At 40.5% G+C, this 23,220-nt stretch overlaps 1 protein-coding gene across 2 annotated transcripts in view; it reads left to right on the plus strand.

Moving 5' to 3' along the window:
• tgfbr3 (transforming growth factor, beta receptor III) overlaps window positions 1-23,220 on the plus strand; it is a 68,501-nt gene that overhangs the window by 27,915 nt on the left and 17,366 nt on the right. For both annotated transcript variants that reach the window (XM_080879110.1, XM_080879111.1), the window contains exons 4-7: window positions 10,870-11,007; window positions 18,560-18,743; window positions 20,697-20,859; window positions 21,291-21,438. In XM_080879110.1, coding sequence (XP_080735236.1) covers window positions 10,870-11,007; window positions 18,560-18,743; window positions 20,697-20,859; window positions 21,291-21,438 — 633 coding nt within the window. The remainder of the gene's footprint in view (window positions 1-10,869; window positions 11,008-18,559; window positions 18,744-20,696; window positions 20,860-21,290; window positions 21,439-23,220) is intronic.

Below are 23,220 nucleotides of genomic sequence, written 5' to 3' on the forward strand. Positions count from 1 at the left end.
CCCGATTTACTGTGTCAGGGTGGATTATGATTACATGCAGATAGATATTGTATTCACACAGAACAAACTGAACTGGGTTTTGTCTTCACCTGCTGAAAGTTATGATTGTTGGCCTTAGCACATTCCTCACCTTAAGGTAATTCCCAAACCAACTGATTGGCGTTTTAATAGACAGAGTGCAAGTCAAAGTATGCCTAGTATGGATTTAAGACTCACATGACAAAGAGCGTTCCTGTTTTAAGCTTGAACAGACTTGTATGGAAAATCAAACAATCCTAACCATATTTTATCTGCTGTGAAAGTTGCTCGCAACCCACAAGACTGACTGTTTAAATCTTGTTGTCACTTGCTCTCAGGAGATCTTTCTGCACGTCGTCATCGACCAAATGATGACTCATAAATACAGTCAAACAGCAATGTCTGCTAGAACTAATTTAGCACACCTTTGGTTTCCTTATTCGATATATATCCTCATTTGATATATATCCTTATTTTCAGCTGACTTTATTTATTCTAAGTTCAAGATCAGTGAGAAGTCCATCACTAAACATCACCAGTGTTGAATTTCTACTAGCTTAACTACAGTTGGATTATTCTGTAAGTGGTGTACAAAAGTTGAATGTTATTCTAATTTGCTGTATTTAAAACTACAGCTTTATAGCACAGTAAAGGACTTAGTTACAGAGTCTGTGAAACGCATCACTTTATCTAGCTTTCGATCACCCATCACCTCCATGGTCAAGTGAGGACTAGCGCGGAGGAGGGAGAAATCCAGCTGTCTGTTCCCCTGCCTACAGCCTTGGCTACAGAAGGTCACGCCAGGTCTGGTTGAGATTAGGTGGCCCTACAGAAGCTCACTCTGTTACTGGAGGTTTCTGCTTATGATTAGATAAGATATCCTAAAGGACACCCAGACCCTCTACCCACTCTGGTCCTTGATTTTGTTTCCACCTGAGACGTGGGCACAGATTGGCCTGTTCAGATACAAGCAGCTCCTGACAGCCTTCAACAGGACCGTGTTGGAGGGCAAACAATGCGTCAGACTATGGTCTTATTGACACAATCTGCCCCTGATCTTTTGTGACCGGAGGTGGCAATAATCCAGTGAGAAAATGGAAGTGAAACAAGGGGATCTTAACATCCTAGTCTGCATTTGGGCAAGGATGTTCTTACTTAGAAGGCTGTTGGAGAAAAGACCTCATTGGTCTTCATTAATAATCCTTGACCACAGAGCGTCTAAACCCTTTACTTCTTTCAAAAAACAAGTAAAGTTGTAAAAAAGAAAGTTTCTACTGCAAATTCTTGAGGTCACTTATAACTTATAAGTTGATATATAGTTTATATAATGACATATAAACTTCAAAAGAACTCTTTTGAGTTTTCAGCAGTAATACTGTTTGGCTTAAAAGGTGGAGCATGTAGGAAAATAGCTGTAGTCAGCTTGGCTTCCCAACAGTTACTGTGATTTCCAACACAAGACAACATCCTGGTTTTGTGGCAAAATAGAACTCCCACATGAAGCCTTCAGACCACTCTTGCAGCGTAATCAGTTTCTCCTCTGTGCATCTGCGGTTTTTGTCCAACATATTTTAGAAAATTATGGCTAAATACAGCAGCATTGTTTATTGACAGTACAGTAATTCAGATATGTTAACTGTCAGTGAAAAGACTGTAGTAGTCCTATTATAAGACTCTATTTTATGTTAAGATACTAAGGAAACTGGGACTGATGACTGAAAAGCAAGTAAGGCCTAATTTAAAGTTGGAGTTCAGTTTTAGTGTATGAATATATTTCTTGTCATTGAATTTGAAGGATTGCGCATTTATTTCACTCTAATTAATCGATCATTTCCTGAGTATGCTTTAGTGTGTTTCCTTTGCTTATTTTCTAAGCCTTCATGAAGGCGCCTGGTCAATGCATGGTACTGTAGACCTTCTCTGAGGTTTCCTCCACACCTCAGCGGATAGGGGACGAGGTTGTGACTGGGCTGCAGTACAGTCTGTATTTGGATGTTTTGAATGTGTCGTTGTGAAGCTTCAGCTTCTGGAGAACACAATGTGCCCCGGTGACTCCTAATAAGTGTCTGCTCAGCTAAGGCTTGACCAGGTAGTGGAATAAATCTGCTATTGCACATGGTGTGCATGGGCTAATATGGACAAGGGAGATTGCATGGTCAGTTTCAGACACTTTTATACACACATGTGTACAGTCGCGCAGACATGCTGCAGCTGCAGTGTGTGAGGCCTGCTTCACATCTCTTTCACGCCCATGTGTAAAAGTCATGGCTTGCAGTTTGTCTATGTTTTCAGTAAAGACATGAAAGCAATGAATTGTTTCCTGCCTGTACCAGTGAAACCATTCTTTATGGGTATTAACCAGTAGGTATGAACTGCTACTCATTGAAAGAAAAGGCACAGCTGGACCTGACTCACAATACACACTTTGGCTTCTGGCCAATCTCACACTAAAGCCGAGCTATTAAGTGCAACAGAACACCTCAGTAGTGACTGTGCAAAGTGCTTCGTCTGGATAACGTGACATTTGCAGGGATTGCTTTGACTGTACAATAACAACCAGAGGTTGACAGTATGCTAATCACTCATTTAGGAAGACTGAAGCTAGAAATGCATACAATGATCTGATTTTGAATGATCTGCGAACTTTGCGTTCAAAGTGATAAAAGTATACCTATCTGTGCTCCAAGTTTCAGTTTGAATTATCATTTTTGATTACTGACACATCCAAAAGAAGAACAGACTCTCACTGGCATTTATTAAAAGCACTCTTGATTTATATTACAAGTGACAAAAGCTGTTTTTATATCAACATAAAATCCTCTGGTTTGAAGGAGACTCTTCAATCATTAGACTGCCATAGCATATACAACCAAGTCAAGGCAGTTTTTTGTACCAGCCAAAAATGACAAATCTTGCACAAACATGCCAAGAATGTGCAACTCTGTTGTTGACTGGAAGACATCCAAGAAGAGTTGGTAAATTAGTGAGCCTGTCGTCTGGTCAGTCTGTAACTTTGGTACAGATTAAAAGTTCACGTTTGTGACGGCTTTCATATCTCTCAGCGCCCTGCCACCATGATGTAGAAATTTGTAGGTTTTGATAAAATGTCAGAACTTTTGTGCTTTGAGTGGCCAAGAGATTTTCTCTGCACATTCTTGGTCATATCAGGATACACTATTACTAATTTACGAACCTATTATTTTCATCTAGGAAACACTCTACCCATTATGCTATCGACTCATAAGTGTGTTTCTGCTTACGTTTGCAGATTAGCAGTAACCATGTTAGCATGGTTACTGTGATCATGTTTGCAGCTGGGTAGAAATTTGCTTCCAGGAGATTTAGTTTTTTGTTCATTATTATTTAAACAATTTAAAATTACAGAGTAATCAGTGGTTCATCGCTCCAGTTTGGTAAAGAGTCATTTATTTATATTTCAGCAACTTGAACCATTTGCCAATAATTTCTTTTTAAATGTTACCCCACACAATGGGTGCTGAGCAGTGCCAGGCCACATTGGGTAAAATATGTGCGATGGTTTAACTGAGCTACTCTGCAATTTCAAAGTAACATTTTTGATCTGGATTTGAAATCTAAGCCACCCCCCCAAACTCTGTTTTTTTAATTCAGTGTTTGTCTTTAACAGTAGGCTTTGTTTCATAGACTCTTAACTATCCTCTTTCAAAATATGACCACTTATGATACTGGCTTGACTGGAATTCTTTTTTTTTTTTTTTTTAATTTTTTTTTACTTGTAACGTGTTATTCACATTTGTCTGAAATAGATGATTTCTTCAGCTTCAGTGGCCCTGCTCAAAGTAACAGAAAACCTTTTCCTCTCTTTTACCCATGTGGGCCTCCGAGGACAGAGAGACAGGCCAAATTGGAAAGTCAGTATTCTTGGATAGGTCAAAAGTGACTTTTGGCTGGGCTTCAATTGCTAGTAAAGCTGCAATGCCAGGTTGAGCTTGTGTGTTTCAGAAGGAAATGATTTCCTCAAATAATGTCAGAATGATTTTCACATTTTCACAAAATTGAATTACATTTTATAAAAACAGCCCAATCTTGCAGAGTAAGACAAGAGTTAGTGAGAGCGACCTGTGGACTGCTGCTCATATTTCCTCCGAGCTTGAAAGCCCTTTGGGTTTTTGAGGCAAAATAGCTTTTCGTGGCTTGACTATTAACCTGGAGGTGTTGGTGTTTTGCCACCTAAGCTCTAAAAAAAAAAAGAGTGACCTCATCTCAAAGTGTTCTTTTCTTCTCTATTTGCTCTGGTTTTAAGATGTAGGTATCAAGTTTAAACAATCTTCCACATGTTTTTTCTGTCACGTGTAGAGGTAGCCTTTTGTACTCTGCCTAACAAGCCACTGCTGCATGCGCATGAATGCACACGAGCCCAACATTACTGTAAACACTTTGTTCCCAAGTGGAGCCAAAATAAGCAATTCCAAAAAAAGGAGTCTTGTCAGGGCATAAGGTTGGGTGATAGGGTAGAAAATAAATAAAAGGGGTCAGTGATATCTCAAATCACCCATCTTTTTCTAATCAGTTTACCCTAGGCAAACATCAAACACAGCCACTGGCTCTGAATCAGGGAGAGGTAGAGCAGATGATTGCTTTATCAGCTGGAATTTGCTGATATCTTAGACTGTGAGTGACTAGCTGGAAGAACTTACCAGGCAGAAACGTAACAGTGTCAGATATGACTTTAGCTAGCACACAAGACAAACCGAACACATACAGTAAACCTGTTTAGGTCTTTCTTTTTTTTAATTGAAGCTTACTTTGGAACTTAGTAATAACCTTTATTTTTAAAAAAGTAGCGGCACTTATACATGTTAAAGTACAACAACATTTTTGGAAATGGACTGGTTCTTCTATAGCGCTTTTCTACTCCACTTGAGCATTTAAAGTGCTTTAAACAGGATGCCTCATTCAACAAAAACTGTATTTTCTCTAATGGCCACTTAAGGCTGGGTCCACAAACAGCAATTTTGAAATTTGGGGGCGGGGTTTACAGATACATGACCTTATAGGTACCTGTGGCCAGGAGCTGTCTGCTAGGCTTCACCTCAGCTAATTCGAGTCACTGAACCATGTTTGTGGGGTTGGTGCCTTTTATACCATTTTTATTGGCATTCTCTGACAAATAATAGGGCTCGAGCTCGCTTTTCTAGAAGACACACTGGTAACTGTGGTGTTGGCCTATATAGACTATGCATGTTAATGCCATTCTTTGTTGATCCCATTATTTATTACTGATTGTACACAGATTTGTAGTTTAACGCTACTGTACATAGTAACTTTTATGTCTGAATGAAGTGTAGAAACAGAGTAGAAAAAACGCGGGACTCAGGTGTACAAATGCTCCATTGCACGAGTCATACGTTACTATTTTTAACTGTCAGAAAAGTAGGCCAGTAATGATAAAATTCATTGACCAGTCTCAACTGGAATCAGTTGCAGATTCCCTTACAAGTGCTTTTGCTTTTTAGCAGTTGGGAGGATCCTGTTAACAAAAGCAATTAACATTTCTTTTTTTTGGTAAATGGAAATTGCCCAAAAAGGAACATAGTCCAAACAAAACACAGGACGCGATATACAGCTAAATATGCTTTTGATTTCACTGCATCTCTAATCTAGTGTTTTTTTTCTTCCTGACCCTGTGCTCCCCTCTCCCCACCTTCAGTGCTGTGTTATTTACTTCAACATGTCCTGCTTTTGTGTCATATCACTAAAAGATTGCTATCCAGGCGTCCTGTCTCACTTCAGCGTCTTTTCAGGGGTTTTTTTTCCCTCTTTGGAGCTTTGCATTTAGCTGAGTACAGACTGATTATCATCACATTTAGGAGGAAGGCTCCAGGTAGCATCACCATCTCTCTCAAATATGTGGGTGGCGCTGATAAGAGCGGTCAACAGGTTTTGGTCCGCTTCTCCTTTATCTCTGAGCTTCTTTGCCTGAGCTTCCCTTCTCTCTGTACACCCTCAGTGATCCGGAAAGAACCAAGATCCAGACTGACAAGACACACGCACATACGCACACATCAGATAACACAGTATGATTGGTTCCAGGCAGTTCTCGGAGTTTGTTGTCTATGTTTTCAACTATAAAAATGTTGTGGTATGGGGTTTAGCCACAGTTTGTGTATGTCGTTGTTGTTGTTGTTTTTTTTGTATATACTCTTGGATTTTAGTGATGATGGTTCATGTCATGTGATACATGCTGTGCTTTCTTTCTGTTTTTCTGAAGCTGATTATTATTTCCTGGGTGGGAGAGTGTGTTCCCAGATTAGTCTTACTTTTCAGATAATTAAAGGATGTTTTGGGTTTTTTTCAGAATCACTAGGGTTCATCAGGCATTTAATTAGCTCTGTCAATAAAGGAAACTCCCTTTTCCTGCAAGGACACTGAGCCGCAGTGATAGTGTGCTCTAACTGCAGGGTGCAGGTTTACACGGCTATGCAAAATATTTGATGGTGAAAGTATTTCATTACAATGTTGATGCACAGCCTTTATAAAGCACTCTTGAAACATTGTGTAATTAAGTTGGCTTGAAAGGTCCTGGAATTGCAAATGCATGCTCAAAGCAGGACAAACAAATCACCCTTTACCGTTTCAGTGTCACAGGCATCAGTAGGATCTAAATCTAACCATGTGGCTTTGCTATACAACAAAAGCTTGTCTGTGATTTGTGTTTTGTTTTTTTTCGGTTTTGTTGTAGTTGGCGCTGTGTTTGTTGTTGGAGCTGATTTAGAGCTTAAAGTTGATGCTGTGTTGTTTTTTTCCTCACATTTCCATTGTTTACACATGCTACCACCACTAATGGTATGATGCGTGACGGCTTATCCTGCTACAGCTGTCGTCCCTTGTGTGGAGTTTAATTTCAGTAACGTGATAGTCCGAGACAAGCCTCCATCCGTGGCTGCTGGCAAATGCCCCCCTTAACTGTAATGGACCCTGCACCCCTAAATCCTTGTGCCAGGCTCCTGATAATCAATCAGCCGTGCCGTGGCCTCCTGTCCCGAGCACACCCTGCAGGGTTCTCCGAAGGTAGCTGCCTCCATCAAGGACAACTCAGCGCAACCTGATCCTTACAAGCACCACAAGAGGTACTTTGATGCCTGGTGCTTTTGCACCTCTTCTTTCCACACCCTGGCTGCTTGACAAGGTCTGTTGCTATGCCCACTAGCCTCACCAGACCTCACGAACACAACTCTGTGGGCAGAGATGCACACCAGCTGCTGCTGAGTCCTCATCATTGCTTACATTGTGCAACCCAGAAAGGGTTTAGATTTTTATTAATGCTGTTTTCTCATTAAACTTGGAAAAAAAAAAGATAATAATCACCACAGTTTTCACCCTTTCCGACCCCTTAGCGCCTCTTGGCACTTCCTCTTCTTGGAGCTGTGTTTATGCCTGCGTTTGCAGGTGACTCACGTCTTCTGGAAAAGTTTCTGTCTGGGTTTAAAATTCCTCATCTTTTACAACTCTCCCCGACTCTCGTTTTCTTTCTACCTCCTTCTTCCATCTATTGAAGCCAGTCTCTTAGAGCCAAGCCAGGTATGATTATATCTTGGTTGTTGTTATCCTCAAAGGAGCAATACAGTCGCTTTTTCCAGTGTCTGGATTAAGTGTGGGGGGGAGCAAATATGAAAAAAAGGGGAAAAATAGTGAGACAGAGAGAGCGATGAATCTCTGATCTGTTTGTTTGGATCACCATCCAGATTGCCTCATAGATAAGTGTTTAGTAATTTCTTCCATTTCCTTGTCTCATAGGGACGTTTTAACGATTTTTGCAACACTTTCATGGACCACATAACTGAACATTCTGGTTTGCATTACTCTCCTTGAGGGCTTACATCTGTTGAGGAATGATAATTGGACTTTGATGCTGACTCTGTTTGTTCTGCTAGTATCTCTTGTTAAATGACTTCATGAATCATCACAGTGACACATCGTTGTACTTCAGAAAATGACAGTCAGACTTTCCTTCTGTGCTGAGGTATATGTTAGTCTAGAATGCTGCATGGCTTCAAAAATACATCAGATTACAATGAATTCTTGTTTTAGTGACAAATGGATCAAATGGAAACTGAAAAAAGAGAAATGCCAAAAAAAAAAAAGCCTGTTCATTAACTGCATACTTCTCGATAAAGAAGATATCATTTGGCACAGTTATTATAGTCTACATGATAATGAAACAAAAGTCAACCTTTGGTATAAGTGGCAGCTTTGTCCAACATGAGGAAGCACATTGAAAAACAAATCTTTACTCGTTGAAATAAATTGTAAATCTTTGTATGTTTTTGGCACCTTGGGGGACTCTTCCTCGAAGTTGGCTTTGAGGATGTGCTTCGAGTGCGATCACAGTCTTGTTTGTGTGTGAAAGTATTCCGATAAAATGGTGCGGTTGCTTCTTGTTTATGCTTTCCCAAGATTCCTGTAATGTTTCCTCGGCAAACACTTCCAGTTTCACTGTAAAAAAATTACCAAATCAAGCTTTTAATTTAATAATACAGAAGTTTTGCATATATTAAGACATTCAAAAGTGAAAAGTGTTTTCATATATTGCACAGTTGCTGTAGCTTGTTTTTCAAGCTCCAATGACTGTATTTAAATGTAGTTGTATGTAAGTTCCTTGGAAACCATCCCTTTAGTGCTTGAAATCTGTAAGCTTAGTCTGAATATTATTGAATACAACGTGATGTTCTTTTTGTGAATCAGTGGCCACTTAGGGAGTCAGAGAGGAGGATAATGCTGTAGGGGTGGGCCAAGAAAACAACCTGCTCAATGCTTCATATCACAACCTACTCGACCACCCCAAATTTATGACAGCATACAGCATAGTCAACAGTTACTGCTGATAAATTACTTTACCTACCATTGATGTTCTGCTCTATTTATGATAGAGCAGGTCTGAAAATGTGATAGCAGAAATTTATTTGTTTTTTTTTACTTTGCTTCTTCTTGCTGGTTAGGTGAAGGCACACAATGCTACTTGGTCGCTAAAACCGTGCTAAAACCAGCTTGGTTGAGGCTGCATGTTGAAAAATTAGGCTTAAATGTGGCACGGAGGCGCTTTTACCAGTACTGAGCTTTGAAACGACAAGCTGGAAGGGAAGATGTGTCGCAGATGTGCCATAAAGGCCAGCAGTTTTGACAAAACTCCAGTGTTTGACACCCCGGGAATAAGCATGGACCGTAAAATATCAACTTGGCAAGAGCAAATGTAAAACAATATTAAAGGGATAAAGGATATTGTACTCTGTTCAGTATTTAGTCTGGTTCAGAACCTATAACAAACTGTTTACTTTTTCCATTAATAAATCCATCTAAATGAGTACTGCAGTGTTTGCAAATACGTTTTGTAGTGACTGAAAACATATGAGTGTAGCAGAAAATGTTAACGGTTTCAATTATAGCGTGTAGATCTCTGTCTCGATAATACGCACTCCATAACCACATCTGAGCAACTTAATGCTCAGCCTGTTTTTCACTAATTCAAGCACTGCTAATAATAAACTGTCAACTTGCTTTTTAATCACCATCACTCTGTTTTCAGCTCATTTGTTCTGTTATTGAAGTACAAAAGCTATATTTTGAGTTCAAAAGCAAAAGCTGATCTTGTGCTGAGCTGTGAATAATTAACTTACTGTGGTGTTGTTTAGATCCTAAAATATGAGTCCTTGTGGGTTCAGTTAGTGATTTACAGCTTTTTACTGCTGACACACAGAATGGAGCTGATTTGATTAGTCTGTGAATACAGAGAGGAGGAAGTTTAAAGATGAGTGTCAGACAGACCTCTGAACCCCCCGAGAGTGTCAGTTCTCATCAGTGACAACAATAGAGAATTTTAACAGTTTGTTAGTAAGTTGGTGTTTTTCAGTTTGAGTACAATTTAAAGAAAATGATGGAAAGCCAGACCCTTGCCTGAGATGATTTTGGGTTAAGTCTCGCACTTTGAACCACCTGACTCACTTTGGCGTAAGTGAAGGCTAACACTAGAAACGAGAAACATCAGTTAAGGTCCCAAAACACACACGTTTGTTTTCGCCATCTCACTAACAGACTGTGAAAATCTATTTTAATGGGAGTCTGAAAAAAAGGCATAATTGCAAGCTGTAGAGATGGTTACAGGGACCCGCCACTTACTATTTTTTTCCCCGTGAACAAAGACTCCACTGTGTGAAAGTTAAGAGCCCTCTGAGGATACATATCAGAGCTAAGCAAGTGCCTTTTAGGGAGAACACAGCACGCCGTCTTTGTAAGTTTATCAGCAAAGTGAGTACATAAACAACCACAAAGCTAGATAACGTAGAACAATTTACATCATAACAGAGCTGGATTTTCACCAGACTAGTAGCAGTTGCCTGATATTAATGCTTATACAAAACGGAACATGAGAATATCAAAGCTTTGACATTTGCCCAGTTCAGCTGTGTGAAATCAGATCATGTTATGGGGCAGGGATAGCTCAGTAGGTAAAGTGGTCGCCCCATGATCGGAAGGTCGGCGGTTCGAATCCACTTAACGGCTACCCTGAGGTACCCCTGAGCAAGGTACCGTCCCTACACACTGCTCCCCGGGCGCCTGCTTAGTGGGCTGCCCACTGCTTCACTGAGTGAATGGGTCAAATGCAGAGAAAAACAAGTAATTTCCCCATGGGGATCAATAAAGTATCCATTATTATTATTATTATTATTATTATTATTATTATGTACTCTGACTGATCTCATAGGATTTGTGTTTTTTACTCTTCTCACTTCCTCAATATACTTGTGGTAACAGGGCGCTAATTTCTCTCTTTCTTTTTCCCCTTTTCCCCTCCCTTTTTTTTTTTGCTCTTGCCAGGTTGACTTACATCTGAAGCCCATCCAGTCAATGCTGCACCACCAGAAGCCCCTGGTCTTCTTGCTCAGCTCCCCCCAACCATTGATCTGGAATGTCAAAACAGAGAACCTGGCTCTGCGCATCCAACATACCTTTTATGTGAGTCCAGAACACAAAAAATCCTTTAAGTCCTGCTTCCTAAAACTGTGTATTCATTTCCTCACAGGCTAAACCGCATTACCGTTTCAGTAGCCTTTTCTATGAGTAACATATTTGAAGCGATGTAAATTTGCGGAGGAGGCCGTTCTGCACTTCAAAGGGAGGTTTCCAATGTTTTGGGGGCACATCTGGTCAACGCGCATGTGCAGTCATAGCTTGTGTAGAGCCGTGCATAATGTTTCATCTGGTGCAGTGGATTCTTTAGTCGTAATATAATTTTGGAAGTATTTAGCGGAAGTTTGACTCACATTATCTTATACAGGATGCAGCTGTAAGAGGTTGTTTTTACGCTCATAAATGGGCCAAAATGTATTTATCTAACACAATCTGCTTCGTCAGCTTTATTCATGCTCGACATCCGAGTCGTGTCCCCCACCCTTCTTTACACAGTCCTGTTGATAGCTTGGCTGCTGTTCATATGACACTGGGTGTATCCATGTATCACAAAAAACCCCTCAGCGGTGAAGGTGTGGTACCAAAAACTGTAGCACTAAAGCTTCACCAACTTTATCCTTTCGTCTACTGATTTTGTTGAAATTGTCGTACAAGTTGGTTTGCAAGCAAGTATATAATATTGATAAATCCTGTGTTTTTCTTTCTACAAATGTAACTTTTATTTGTTACAAGATCTCTTCCTCTTGCTTTGCAGACTGAAGTTTTTCTTAGGACTCGGGTGGAAGAGGCAAAGATTTAGTGAAGGGTATCTTAGTGAAGTTGGAGCCAGGTCCCCTGGGGAGTCAGCCATATTTAGTGAAGGTACCAGGGGGCCTCTCTGGGAAACTTAATAAAAATGTAAAAATGCACTGCTTCAGTGCTCTTGTTCAAAGCCCGTGTATCACATGAGAAAATCAGTGCGAAATGAAACCCAGAAGCCTCCGCTGTAGCTGTGGTCTCTGTTGTAGCTGTGGCTTCACTGTGCTATATAACTATGAAAACTTCGCTTTGCATTCATGTGAGCTGAAGGCTTTTCTGTATTGCTGGCTTCCCAGAAGTATTCATTTTTCAATTTCTATGTTAACACCAAAGCATTGTGCAAGAATGCAGCATCAGGTACGCAAATTATTTCCATATGTGGTTGAGAGTTTTCAAGCTTACTTCTTAAGCTCAAAACATCTTCCCATAAAGCCAATGTGATATGGAGGAGAATACGGACAAATGGCAAAAGCCTTGTGTTACGCACAGGCGCATAACACAAGGACAGCAAGAGGATCCAGTGACTTTGGGAGCTTTTTGCTGGCAGCGCTTCAGTCTACTGGCCCTGTTACAGGAAAGGGTCACTACAAGTCAATAAAGTGGGTCATCACTTTTATCCAGTGCAGACTTGTATCCTGATAGATGTTGTATCTTCCAGAATCATAATCCCCCAGTCAATGAATAGTTTGCCAAAAGTTTGAGAATGATGTTAATCTTGCTTTTATCATTTCTCAAACTGGTGGAAAACCTATGTGAAATGTTTGAGTCTGACATGTTAAACACTCTCCACTGCTATCATAAAAACACTGGTAATAACCTTAGGAACCAGTTGCTAAATGCTAAATGCATTTCAGCTTTTATAGACTCCACTTGGTGTATACAAAAGTTGTCCAACATAACCCACTGTAAAACACACAAGCAAATGCACGATGCTTAACATATCCAGCAACAACAACAAAAGCAAAAAACCCAAAATATTAACCGTAATCAAATATTACTCCCAAACAAAAAAGTGATTAGCCAGCCAAAATCAACAGAAAGCATCAAATTCACTGAGACGAGCCTTGGAATGGTCGCAAAATCTAACCTAACATCAGAATTAAACGGACGAAGAAGAAAGAGGAGGAACAAGCTTCCTGTTCTCTTTTATTGGCTTCCAGCTCATTAGACCAGACCAGAGACATCTAAATAAAGAGTGAACAAATTATGAGGGATGGATTATAGAGTCTGATTTACAGATAACCAGAGGGCCAAGGGCACATAACACCAAACACCTCGCTAAAGCTGTCTTCACTCATGAACATTGGGCAGTATCTGGAGAATTAGCTTGTCCTCAAGTACCCTGTCTCACATGTAGCACACAGCAGAGCATAGTCTGCTTCATATGTGTTCTTACTACTGAAAACTGGTTTAGAGACAATGCCACTTGTGTATTATGTTACAACTTTCAACAGAGAGGTTCTCCCGTAAAGGCTCAGTCATGTCTTGAAACAAACTTCTTTTCCTTTAATTTGTCACCTCTCCATATCTAATTTTAAGAACTACGTACTCCAATAAAATGTTCTGTGTGTCCCAGCCTGGTTGACATTTAGAACAGTAATTCACTGAGTATTAATAGGCCTCTGCTAGATCTTATGAAACCTTATAGGCTTGTGTGACAGGGACTTTCATCACAGAGTCATATTAGGTCTCATCACCTCTGCATCAAGAGTGATTCCTGTACAATAAAGTGTTTACATAGTTAGCTGACAAGGTTTTGTTTTTACTCATCGTGTATCCTAGAAAGGTTTCTTCTATTCTTAGAGAAATTTAGAAAATCTGTTATTTTTTTTTAAATAAAGCATTAACAGACATGTTTGAAGTTCCTAAAATTCACTAACCAATATGGGATCTGTTTGTCCTTGAGTGGGATCATAGTTTTCAGAGAAATTTACTACATTAGGATATTAGGCCTGAGTGCTAAACAGCCCTTTTAATTATCATTTCCTGTACAAATGGAAATGTTCTCATGTCAGAAAGAAACTGATGCATTTCATACAGATGGATGAGCATCTGGCCAGCTTGTGTTTTCTTAAGCTCTGATAATGTGTGGCCAGTGAGATGAGTGTTTCTGCAAAGACCAGCAGGTCAGCATCACACTAAATATCTTCCCTTGTCAGTGGTGGCGAACAGACAGCAGCTGAAAACCATCATTTTAAAGAAAACTTCGAGGCAGAGCTAATGCTGTGAGTGTAACCATGTTGGCAAGGTTTTAATAACTTCAGCTTAATCTCCAATTAACAATATCTTTTATTGAATTTTCTTTTTAAATGATAAAATGTATTCTTACATCTTTGACTTAATTCACAGTATTCATTAAATTGAAGCATTTTAGACCCAACCAAACCGAGGCGTCAGCTTTCTCTTGTTTGCACTTTAGTAAAATATTTGTCCGACACATAATAGCAGCTTTTGAGCGAGCTGAAAAGAGATAAAGGGAATTTAAACACTGTAGGCCGAACTAATGGCTTTGACTGACTACAGGGGCCCCTGCTGAATTAGGTGTTAAGTATTTCTGTTTGAGTGGCAGCACTGAGCCCTCTGGCAGTGTTGGTATCTTATCCACCAGCCTGACTGCTGCACATTGCCCAAAGAAGTCCCGGATCTTCTCAGGTTCTCTCCACAGTGACACCTCCTTAACATGCCACAAAACTGAAATACAACTCAACATCTTGCTTGAGTCTTCTCCTAACTGTTAATTGGTATTCATCTTCGTCATCTCCAATAACTGTCATAACTAATTCTAATCGATGTTTGGTCAGACCTGCTTTATGCTTTTACCTTCATCCATTTTTTTCCCTAACCACTTGTCAAAAGGTGGAGTAAACCCTGGAAAGGTTCATCACAGGGCTCTTTGACATCCACGCCTTTAATGAGGTAGAAAAGGTTCGTTTCTGGTACTGCACATGAAACGACAACTGACCATGACCACTGATGCAAAAAAAGGTCAGCACATTAAGGAACTTTCCACTCTTTCTGCTTTAGAAAGGAGTTGAGATGTTGCTTTAGTGAGAGCAAAGAGTCAAGTTAAGTCGGTTTTGGACTTAACACTTCAGAATAGAAACCCTATGCCAGACCTCCCTCACTTGCCTTTCCACTGGAGAGGCTGTTTCCTGCGACTAACAGGACTCTGAATCAGACCTGCCAGTCCTTGTTTCCTGGTCCCTGTGCTCAGGGCTCCATGGACACAGATGGGCTGCCTGGAAAAGCTTCAGAGATGTTGAGCACACTGTTACTGTTGGCCACTGGACTCCGATGGCTTTTAAAATGCCAGACTTTTGTTGTAAAACATGCCTTCCACAGTGCTTTTTGTCAATCACCTGCAGGTGGGAATCATTGCGTTTCTAAACTGACATGAAATATGAACACTGAATAAAGGCCAAATTTTATTTTACCAAGGGACACCATGATTGGAAGTGAGACATCTGCAAAGTGTGCTTTGCTGACTTTGTGGCCAAATGCATATATTTCTTCTTGTGGGTTTGAGGTTGAGCTGTGTTGCATCTTCGCTTGAAAGGCTTGATCTGGAGCAAATGTTTTATGACTTTTCATGGAACAACACTGTTTAAGCTGTTGGCATGTATGTTGTCCACTGCCTGGTTGCCAAACTTTGCCTTTTCACTCTAGTATTTCTTTCATTATTTATAGGCTCATAGTTTGAGCTCCCTCCTCACTGTAATCACCAATGGAAACCATGGGTAGCCACTAGTGTTTTTATTTGGAGACAGTAATGGCAGAGGAACGCTCCAGAGTGGCGCTGAGACATATGGTATTGTTTTCTCCACAACAGAGCCTGCCAGTTCACAGGAACACATCTGCAGAGAGCAGCATGATTAGGTCCCAGTATCTCATTGAGTAAGAGAAGATCAAATCAGCCACCAAAGCATTTATCACATTAATATCAGAGAGTTATTGCATGCTCATAATATCCATCAACTCATTCTGCACTTTCCATCACCCTCCTGTGTTTGCAACACCTCTTATTTTCCAAACAGCTTTTTGCAATTTCCCAGACTAAGGGTGTTGCTCAGTGAGAACGCAGCTCGTGATAATTGATCTCAAACATTTGGCATGCTGTCTCCCTTTTGCTCCACATATGGCCATAATATGTTGATCCATACAGGCAGAAAGAGCCGGAAATATACTGTTAAATGTTTGGGATCTTCAGGACTGGCAGATGTGCTTTTATCTTACATGATTTTTAATATATCCTTCATTGAAAACACTGAAAATGCAATGACCAGATGACCAGAATCAGCTTTCTGGAATCCTTTATTTATCCAGGTAAAAATCTAATAGAGAATAAGATTGTTTCTTTTTTAAGAGGGCAGCAGAAATGACAAGAAAAAAAACGATTTAATCTCTCCAACTGTAACCACTTTCAGTAACATGGTTGACTAAAAGTACCATTATGAACATGAAAGCATGTATGTCAGTGCCAGAGGTCTAAAGTTAATTTCTAACAACTGCAAAATTTGAGAAATGTCTCTCTATTCAGGGCAGTCATGTCTTTAAACTTCGATTTTCTTGCTCATGTTACTATAATCAGAAAAAGAGTGGTACATTAGTAGCCTCCAGAACTGATCCAATAATTTTGGAAGCTGAAACATCAGACTTCCTGTTGAAACATGCAAATTTTGACTTCCCCAGCTTGGTAGTCTAATATATTTACTGTGACTCAGCTTCAAATAACTGACACCATTACAGAGAACTCAGTATGGCAGCACTTTGTTAAAACAGATCTCCACCCGAGAGTAGAGACAATTTTACTTCACAAGTATTTCTTTTCTACAGCTCAGTCGGGAACCGCTGGAGCCCAAAAACGAAGCCAACATCGAAAGCCTCACAAGCTCACTTCCTACAGTGTCCACTTTACACTAATTTACGTCACTGAACGGGGCCCTCCCTACCAGTTTGTGCAATTTTTGTGTCTTTTGGGATATTTTCAATGGAAATATCTAACAAATAATATGGCAGACTGTGTAGCACAGAACGTTTATGCTTTGGTTTTGTTGAGTGAAATTCTAGTGCCTTAGGTTATTTAACCCTATGTGTCACTGTGTTGCACCTACACACTTTTTAGAAGCAGCTTGCTAACTAGGCATGATAGGATTAACCGATAACTTAGCAGTTCAACAACTCGACCAAATACGGTCACTTCTGGCTCCAAAAGACAAACATGGTTGCAGCCAAATTGTTGATGTTGGGTTTCAAAATATATACAGTCCATGCTACAGCCCTATAAGGACATGGATACAATGCAATCATCTTTAAGATCTTTTTCCAGAGTTTCCTGACATGAGAATAAGCAAAATGGATTAACTAAAGCACCCTGTTTAAGTACACCAGCAACGAAACTAGCACCAGAGAACTGAATGACAGCTTATGTAAACAGTACGCAGTACAGTATATTTATATTTATAAATGCCATTTAAGAAACTACACTTTGGTTTCCAGCACTTTTTGGTCTACCAGGCGTGCAGAGAGAGGCCGAGCAGAGAGAGAGAGTTTGTTAAAGCCCAGAGTGGGTGTCTCACTTCCCCGTTTCAAATTCCTGAGGTTTCCAGCACTCTGGAAGGCCTGGAGCTAATTTGGCTTTCAGGCTTTCCCCTCTAATTCTTTGCGACTAATTATGGTCGTATTCCCGCAATTAAACTGATAAACTCTGCTGAGCTTGGCAAGGATACCCCGGCCCCTCCCCGGCAGCTTAGCGCACCACCCCTCTCATCTTCGCCATCTTTCTTTCTGTTGCTTCTTACTGTAGTAAACACACTAAAAATAAAGTCAACCTGAATTCTTCGACAATGTCTGTCTCCTAGGCAGCAGTATTTACAGCCTCTGGTGACAATGCCAGGAACACTGAGAGGAGCGTCCAGAGGTCAGACAGATGTTGTGCATGTGGAGATTTGAAAAGTTATGTCTGAAAAGCCTAAACAGTCAGAAGGGATATTACTCTGTTATCATTGAAGCATGATTGCAATTTAGGGACAACTTCATAAACTCATCACAGAGAAGTGGTCTGACGTATTATTTCTCAGATTCAAATGGATTTATTGTTTCAATTGCACCTGCCAGCACTGTCTCAGCTCATGCATACAGATAATATACCTTGGAGGAAAGAAAAACAAGGAGGTGGGCTGTCTAGACCGTGCGCTAGGATTCATTTGGATGTTTGGTAGGCTTTCAGTAAATATGTATGTGAATGTTTATGTCTTTGAAATGAAGCTCTGAATTCCAGTAAGTTGCAAAGGTGGTCTTTTCCTGAAAAAGTTTGTATTTTCTGTTTTTAATATGTAAATGTGCTTGCCTTCTTGGTTTGTGTGTGTCAAAGATATGTGTTGTCCCTCGTGGGATATCTGTAGCCCCTTGTGGCCACTTTAAAACACAACTATACATTTGTGATGACGCACTACACTGGAAACCAGACACCTGGTTGTGTAGAGGAACATGTGTAGAAATATCCTGAGCATACTTGTACAAGCTTTGCAAAAAAGTGAGAAGTTCAATCGTATTTAAAGAGTTAGTGCTTTGCTGTGTTTTACAGTTTATATTTTTGTGACGCAATAAGAATGAGCAACATTGAAGTGCATGTAATTCTCAACAAGTGAAACACTTTTAACAGAAAACATTTTCTCTGAAATTGAGTTGGACTTGAGGAAAGCTGAAAAAACTGAAGAAAACACGTTATATAGAGCAGGTAACGTTTTATCCCAACAGTTCCTTTGTTCCTTACACTCCTGCTTTTTTTCTTCTCCTCCAGGTATCTATGGGCTCACAGGTCAGGTTTAAGCCGGAAAACTTCTCCCTCTTCACCCGCATACAGCAAGAGACCTTTCCCCACGGCAATGAGCAACTCCTCAACTGGGCCCAGAAGAAGTACAGGGCAGTCACCTCTTTCTCTGAGCTCAAGATGACTCAAGACATCTACATCAAAGTCGGAGAAGGTGTGCACCAGATTCCCAACATTCCCAAACATAGCTCTGGGCCCCAAGGCACTCCTCCACCCCATTCCCCTTTAGCTTTCATAACTTTACTTAGCTTTTGTGTTTTAGCCCAGGCTAGAGGTTTACATGCACTACGCTAGAAAAAGATTTTCCTTCCCTCAAAAGACAGTCACCCTTTCACACTTTTTAACAGGCCGCCTGTGGTATTCCTAAGTTTTGCTTGCTTACAGCCTCAAGAGTTCTTGGAACCCAGAACAAAAATGGTTGTATTTCTGTAACATTGTAACATCTTTAAAAATGACTGGGTTCAGAATAAAGCCAATACATTAAAAAAACAAACATATATAGGCAAGTACTTTCTCTACAAGACAAAAAAATGATCCCATTTAAATTGGAAATGTCACGCTTTTATCATCCTTATTTCAAACTTAAAATCCTTGTATCAGAGCAAGCAAACAAAAAAACCCACACATAGACGTTTGTCAGCAACAACTCTGCAGTTATCGACAGTGCAAGGGTTTTTGTGTTTGACAAGAAATGAAAAATGTAGCTGTAAAACAAAAGTTATGGCAGCTGAACTACGAAGCCAAAATGATGAGTTTAGTACTTTGACTTACTGAATTTTGGGGCTTACAGACACTAAAGTAGTTGCTACTTTGCTGTTAATACACCAGAAGACTTTATAGTGAAGCCAAACAAACACACAGTACTGCTTTTCATTTTTTAACAAGGTGCAAGGTGTCATATTCTGTAGTTGGGGGAATAGGTGGTAGTTTTACCAGGAAAGAAAAAAGTTAGGAGGGAAAGATGAGGTTAGAAAGAATTAGACAAATTCTTTCTGGTTTTTTCAATAAGTTGAGGGAGGAGGGTTTCTCAAGTGAAGAGCACAGAAGGAGTCTCCAGGGTGGCTATGATTGATTTTCACACATGTTCAAGATGCAGAATTACAATTCTTTATTTTCTGCTCTCACATTGTGAACAGACAACACATCCGACTCTGCATTTCATCAGCTGTCAGACGAGATAACTTGTTTTTAATGAGAATCTATTACTACATGAATATAGAGCAAAGCTTGTGTCCAGAAAGAAATTAATGGCTCCACTAAGTAAGTTCTCTCTGTGTTTTGTTAGTTTCTGTGGAGAGCGGAGAGGTTGCTCAGCCTTCACGCTCTTGGCTGGTGTCATTAGGGGCTGTGGTTTGGCAAAACCTCAGAGTGCCATGATGTTTACTTCAAGTAAAGAGCTGTAGATTTCCACTCCTTCACATCTTCAGAAGTGTTTCATGAAGATGGAGAGATCCTCACTTTGCTTTCTAGCATGCCCACACTCAAGGTCTCTCCTCAGCTCTTTAAGTGCCACAAGAGTTCTGGAGAGGAAGGTGCCAGCCTTCAGTTTACACTCTGTCCAAAGTTCTGTTTGCCAAATAAGGAAGCATCTGTCTGTGTTTTCCCGTTGTGCTGAGAATGAGCACAACTTTTCATCTTAATGAATTTTTTGAACTGTTGTGAAATTGAAGGAAAAAACACAAGAAGTTTTGATGACTGAGCATGAATATTATTGTCCTGTTATTGCAAAAGAATTCTGGTAAAACATCTTGCTAAGATTTCCCACATAAAATCTAATTTCCCTGTTGATGGCAAGACAGATTATGCCAACTTCGTTGGGCGCACAACCCAGGGCCTTGTTAGTGCTGCGAATAGTAGCTGCAGGGTTACAAGAGCAACTCTGCTGTAGATGGGAACAGCTGGGTTAAAGCAAATGTTCAGTCTTCCGAAGGTTTCGTGAGCAGGACGTTGAATTCGTCACTAGAGCAGGGGTTGCTGTTCTGTTGTTGACATCAGGCTCTGACCTCTCTGTGGTAGAGAAGTACGAGAAGCTATATTTCTCCTTTGCAGGATCAAAATAGTTTCACAGCCCCTCTGAACAGTAACACAAACTTTTCTCCACTTTCAGATCCACTGTCTTCTGACACCTGCAAGATTGATTCCAAGTTCCTGTCTTTGAACTACCTGGGCAGCTACAAGGAGCCACAGACATCAAAAGGCTGCGTCCTCTCTGTGCCCCACAAAGACAAAGAAGTCCACATCATTGAGCTCCAAGCCCCAAACGCCAGCAGGTGAGCAGCCAAGGCTGCAGAGGCCAAGAATACATGTTGTCACGGTTTATTTTTGAGGTCAGGATGCTCTCAATAATCTCTGTGGAGTTTATTTTGGATGGGAACTAACATGAAGGCGGAGGGGGGTTATGTTCACTTAGTGGTTTTCTTTTGAGGAAGAGATTTCAAAACTTGGTCTAACGTTCCAGTTTGCCAGATAATGTCCTCACTCCCCAGTGGAGTGATTATTCTGTACACCCAAAAGACAGAAAATCTGGGAATGTGTTGTATCTTGCTGCGGTGTTATCTGTTATGTATTGCATACGTCTGCATTCTTTTTTCTGGGAATACCTCCAGCTTTTTAATTAGTTGGCCAGACAAAGGCACAGTAACATTACGTAGACCTGACCATCTATTATTATTTGTTCTTTCTCTCTCCTTTTTTCCTGCAGTGCTTTCCAGGTGGATGTCATAGTTGATCTGCGGCCACTGAAGGAAGGTACCTGGGTACATCGAGACGTTGTCTTGCTGCTCAAATGCGCTAAATCTGTGAACTGGGTCGTCAAAGTCCACAATGTGACGGGCAATGTGCATGTGGTGGTAAGTTGGCAGCATTACAAGAGACAAAGGCTTTCCATCAAATGATATCTTTTTTGCTCTCCAGGCATCACGGATGATTTTATATAGTTGATCACATATCACTGTAGGTGTCGCGGACAGAAATGTCAACACTTTACGCTGCTGGCCAAAGAAGTTGTCACAGCAAAAATGTGTGTTGAACTGGCGCCTGGTCCACGCTGGGGGACAGGGTGGGGATAACAGGTTAGGAGGAACTGTGAAATGTCATTGTGGCACCTCCAGGAATTGTCATCACTTTGAGAGAGCCAGAGGCTGGAGTGAAGAGGGCATCATATATTTTCAGAGCCAGGCGTGCTGCAGTATTGGGCCAGAGCTGCTTCCCATCAATCATAATGTGAAATACGCGGAGCGCTTTATTCAGGCTTTCGGGCTTCCTCACCACACACAAAAGACAAACAGAGGCTAATTACTACAATATATCAGTATACACCTTACTGAGAAATATGGGTTTGTGCATATCAACGGTGTGCTTGAGCATATAGTTTTGATATTAAATCTTCATTACTGCCACTCAAGTCTCAGGACCCTCGGGAACCATAAGAATATGACACCTATGCACACTTTAGAAGAATAGTTTAACTGTAGATCATGTCGATACACAACTGGCCGTGGTCCAACCACCACAATTGCTGCAAGGCTGGAATTTAGAGCTCCTCTTTTCCTGGAGTAAAAAAAACAATTCCAGTTGAACTGAAAGAGAATCACCAACACCTTTTTTTTATTTTGTATGCCACTTTCTTAAGTTTGCATTTTCTAGCATGTATATTTGTGTTCCCTGAGGTGTGTTTGTCTGCGTGTGTGGGAGAGGGCTTGCGTTTCCTCAGTGTCTAATGCTGATACTCGCTGCTGCAGCAGTGACACTGCACTTTTGCCAGGCATGCTATGTTTGTACAGCTGCCTGCTATACACTGAGTCGATCAGGTTTTTGGGTGTAATGCCAGGTCAAAAATCCATAACACTTAGTGGGGAGAACAATTGAGTGTCATGCATTGTGTATAAAACAACTTTACGGAGTTAAATTTTGTTCATCTATTGGATTATATTTCGCTAGCAGTTTAGTAGATGTACAAAACATAAAGAAAAACATCAATTTGGCTGTAAATGTAACAACTAAGGGATGCATTTTCACCGGAGGATCCATGCTCCGGCACGTTTGGCCCTCAAACACCACTTCGTTTGACTAGTGTGATAGCTGTGTACACACCCTGGATTGTTTAATGTGGTGGTCCCAGGTGCAGTTTATTTGAATCGCCTTCACAATGAGAGCAGCCTCTGGAAAATCTGAATTCCTTCCTTTATTTTGTTTTAGAGCTAATTAGCAAACAACTTAATGTTAATATGATTGGAAGATTACACCTTGTAAAGATCAGTGTGTTAAAGTTCTCATTTGTGCATATGTGAAACTGCTAACTTTAGCATGTAGCGGTGCATCACACAGCAACAGACATTGCTATGATCTTCTAGCATTGTTACGTCCCGCTGAATTGTTCAAATAGAACCTAACATCACTGTTGTTTTTATTCTTTTTAATTGATGTTTACAAGATTGTAACATACATGGTGAATGTGTGTCTAAATGGTTGACTTTGAGTGTAACACTAGCTTACTGTAAACCTGCACCGGTTACAACAGCTGACATCTCTCAACCATTTATCTTAAACATCCAAAAGGTCAGTCATTTTTTAGCTCCCCCACTGCTTACATTTTGACTTTCACTTGACAGCAGCGGTACACAGGATACGCT

Source organism: Rhamphochromis sp. 'chilingali', assembly GCF_963969265.1.
Source record: "Rhamphochromis sp. 'chilingali' genome assembly, chromosome: 3".
Lineage (NCBI taxonomy): Eukaryota > Metazoa > Chordata > Actinopteri > Cichliformes > Cichlidae > Rhamphochromis > Rhamphochromis sp. 'chilingali'.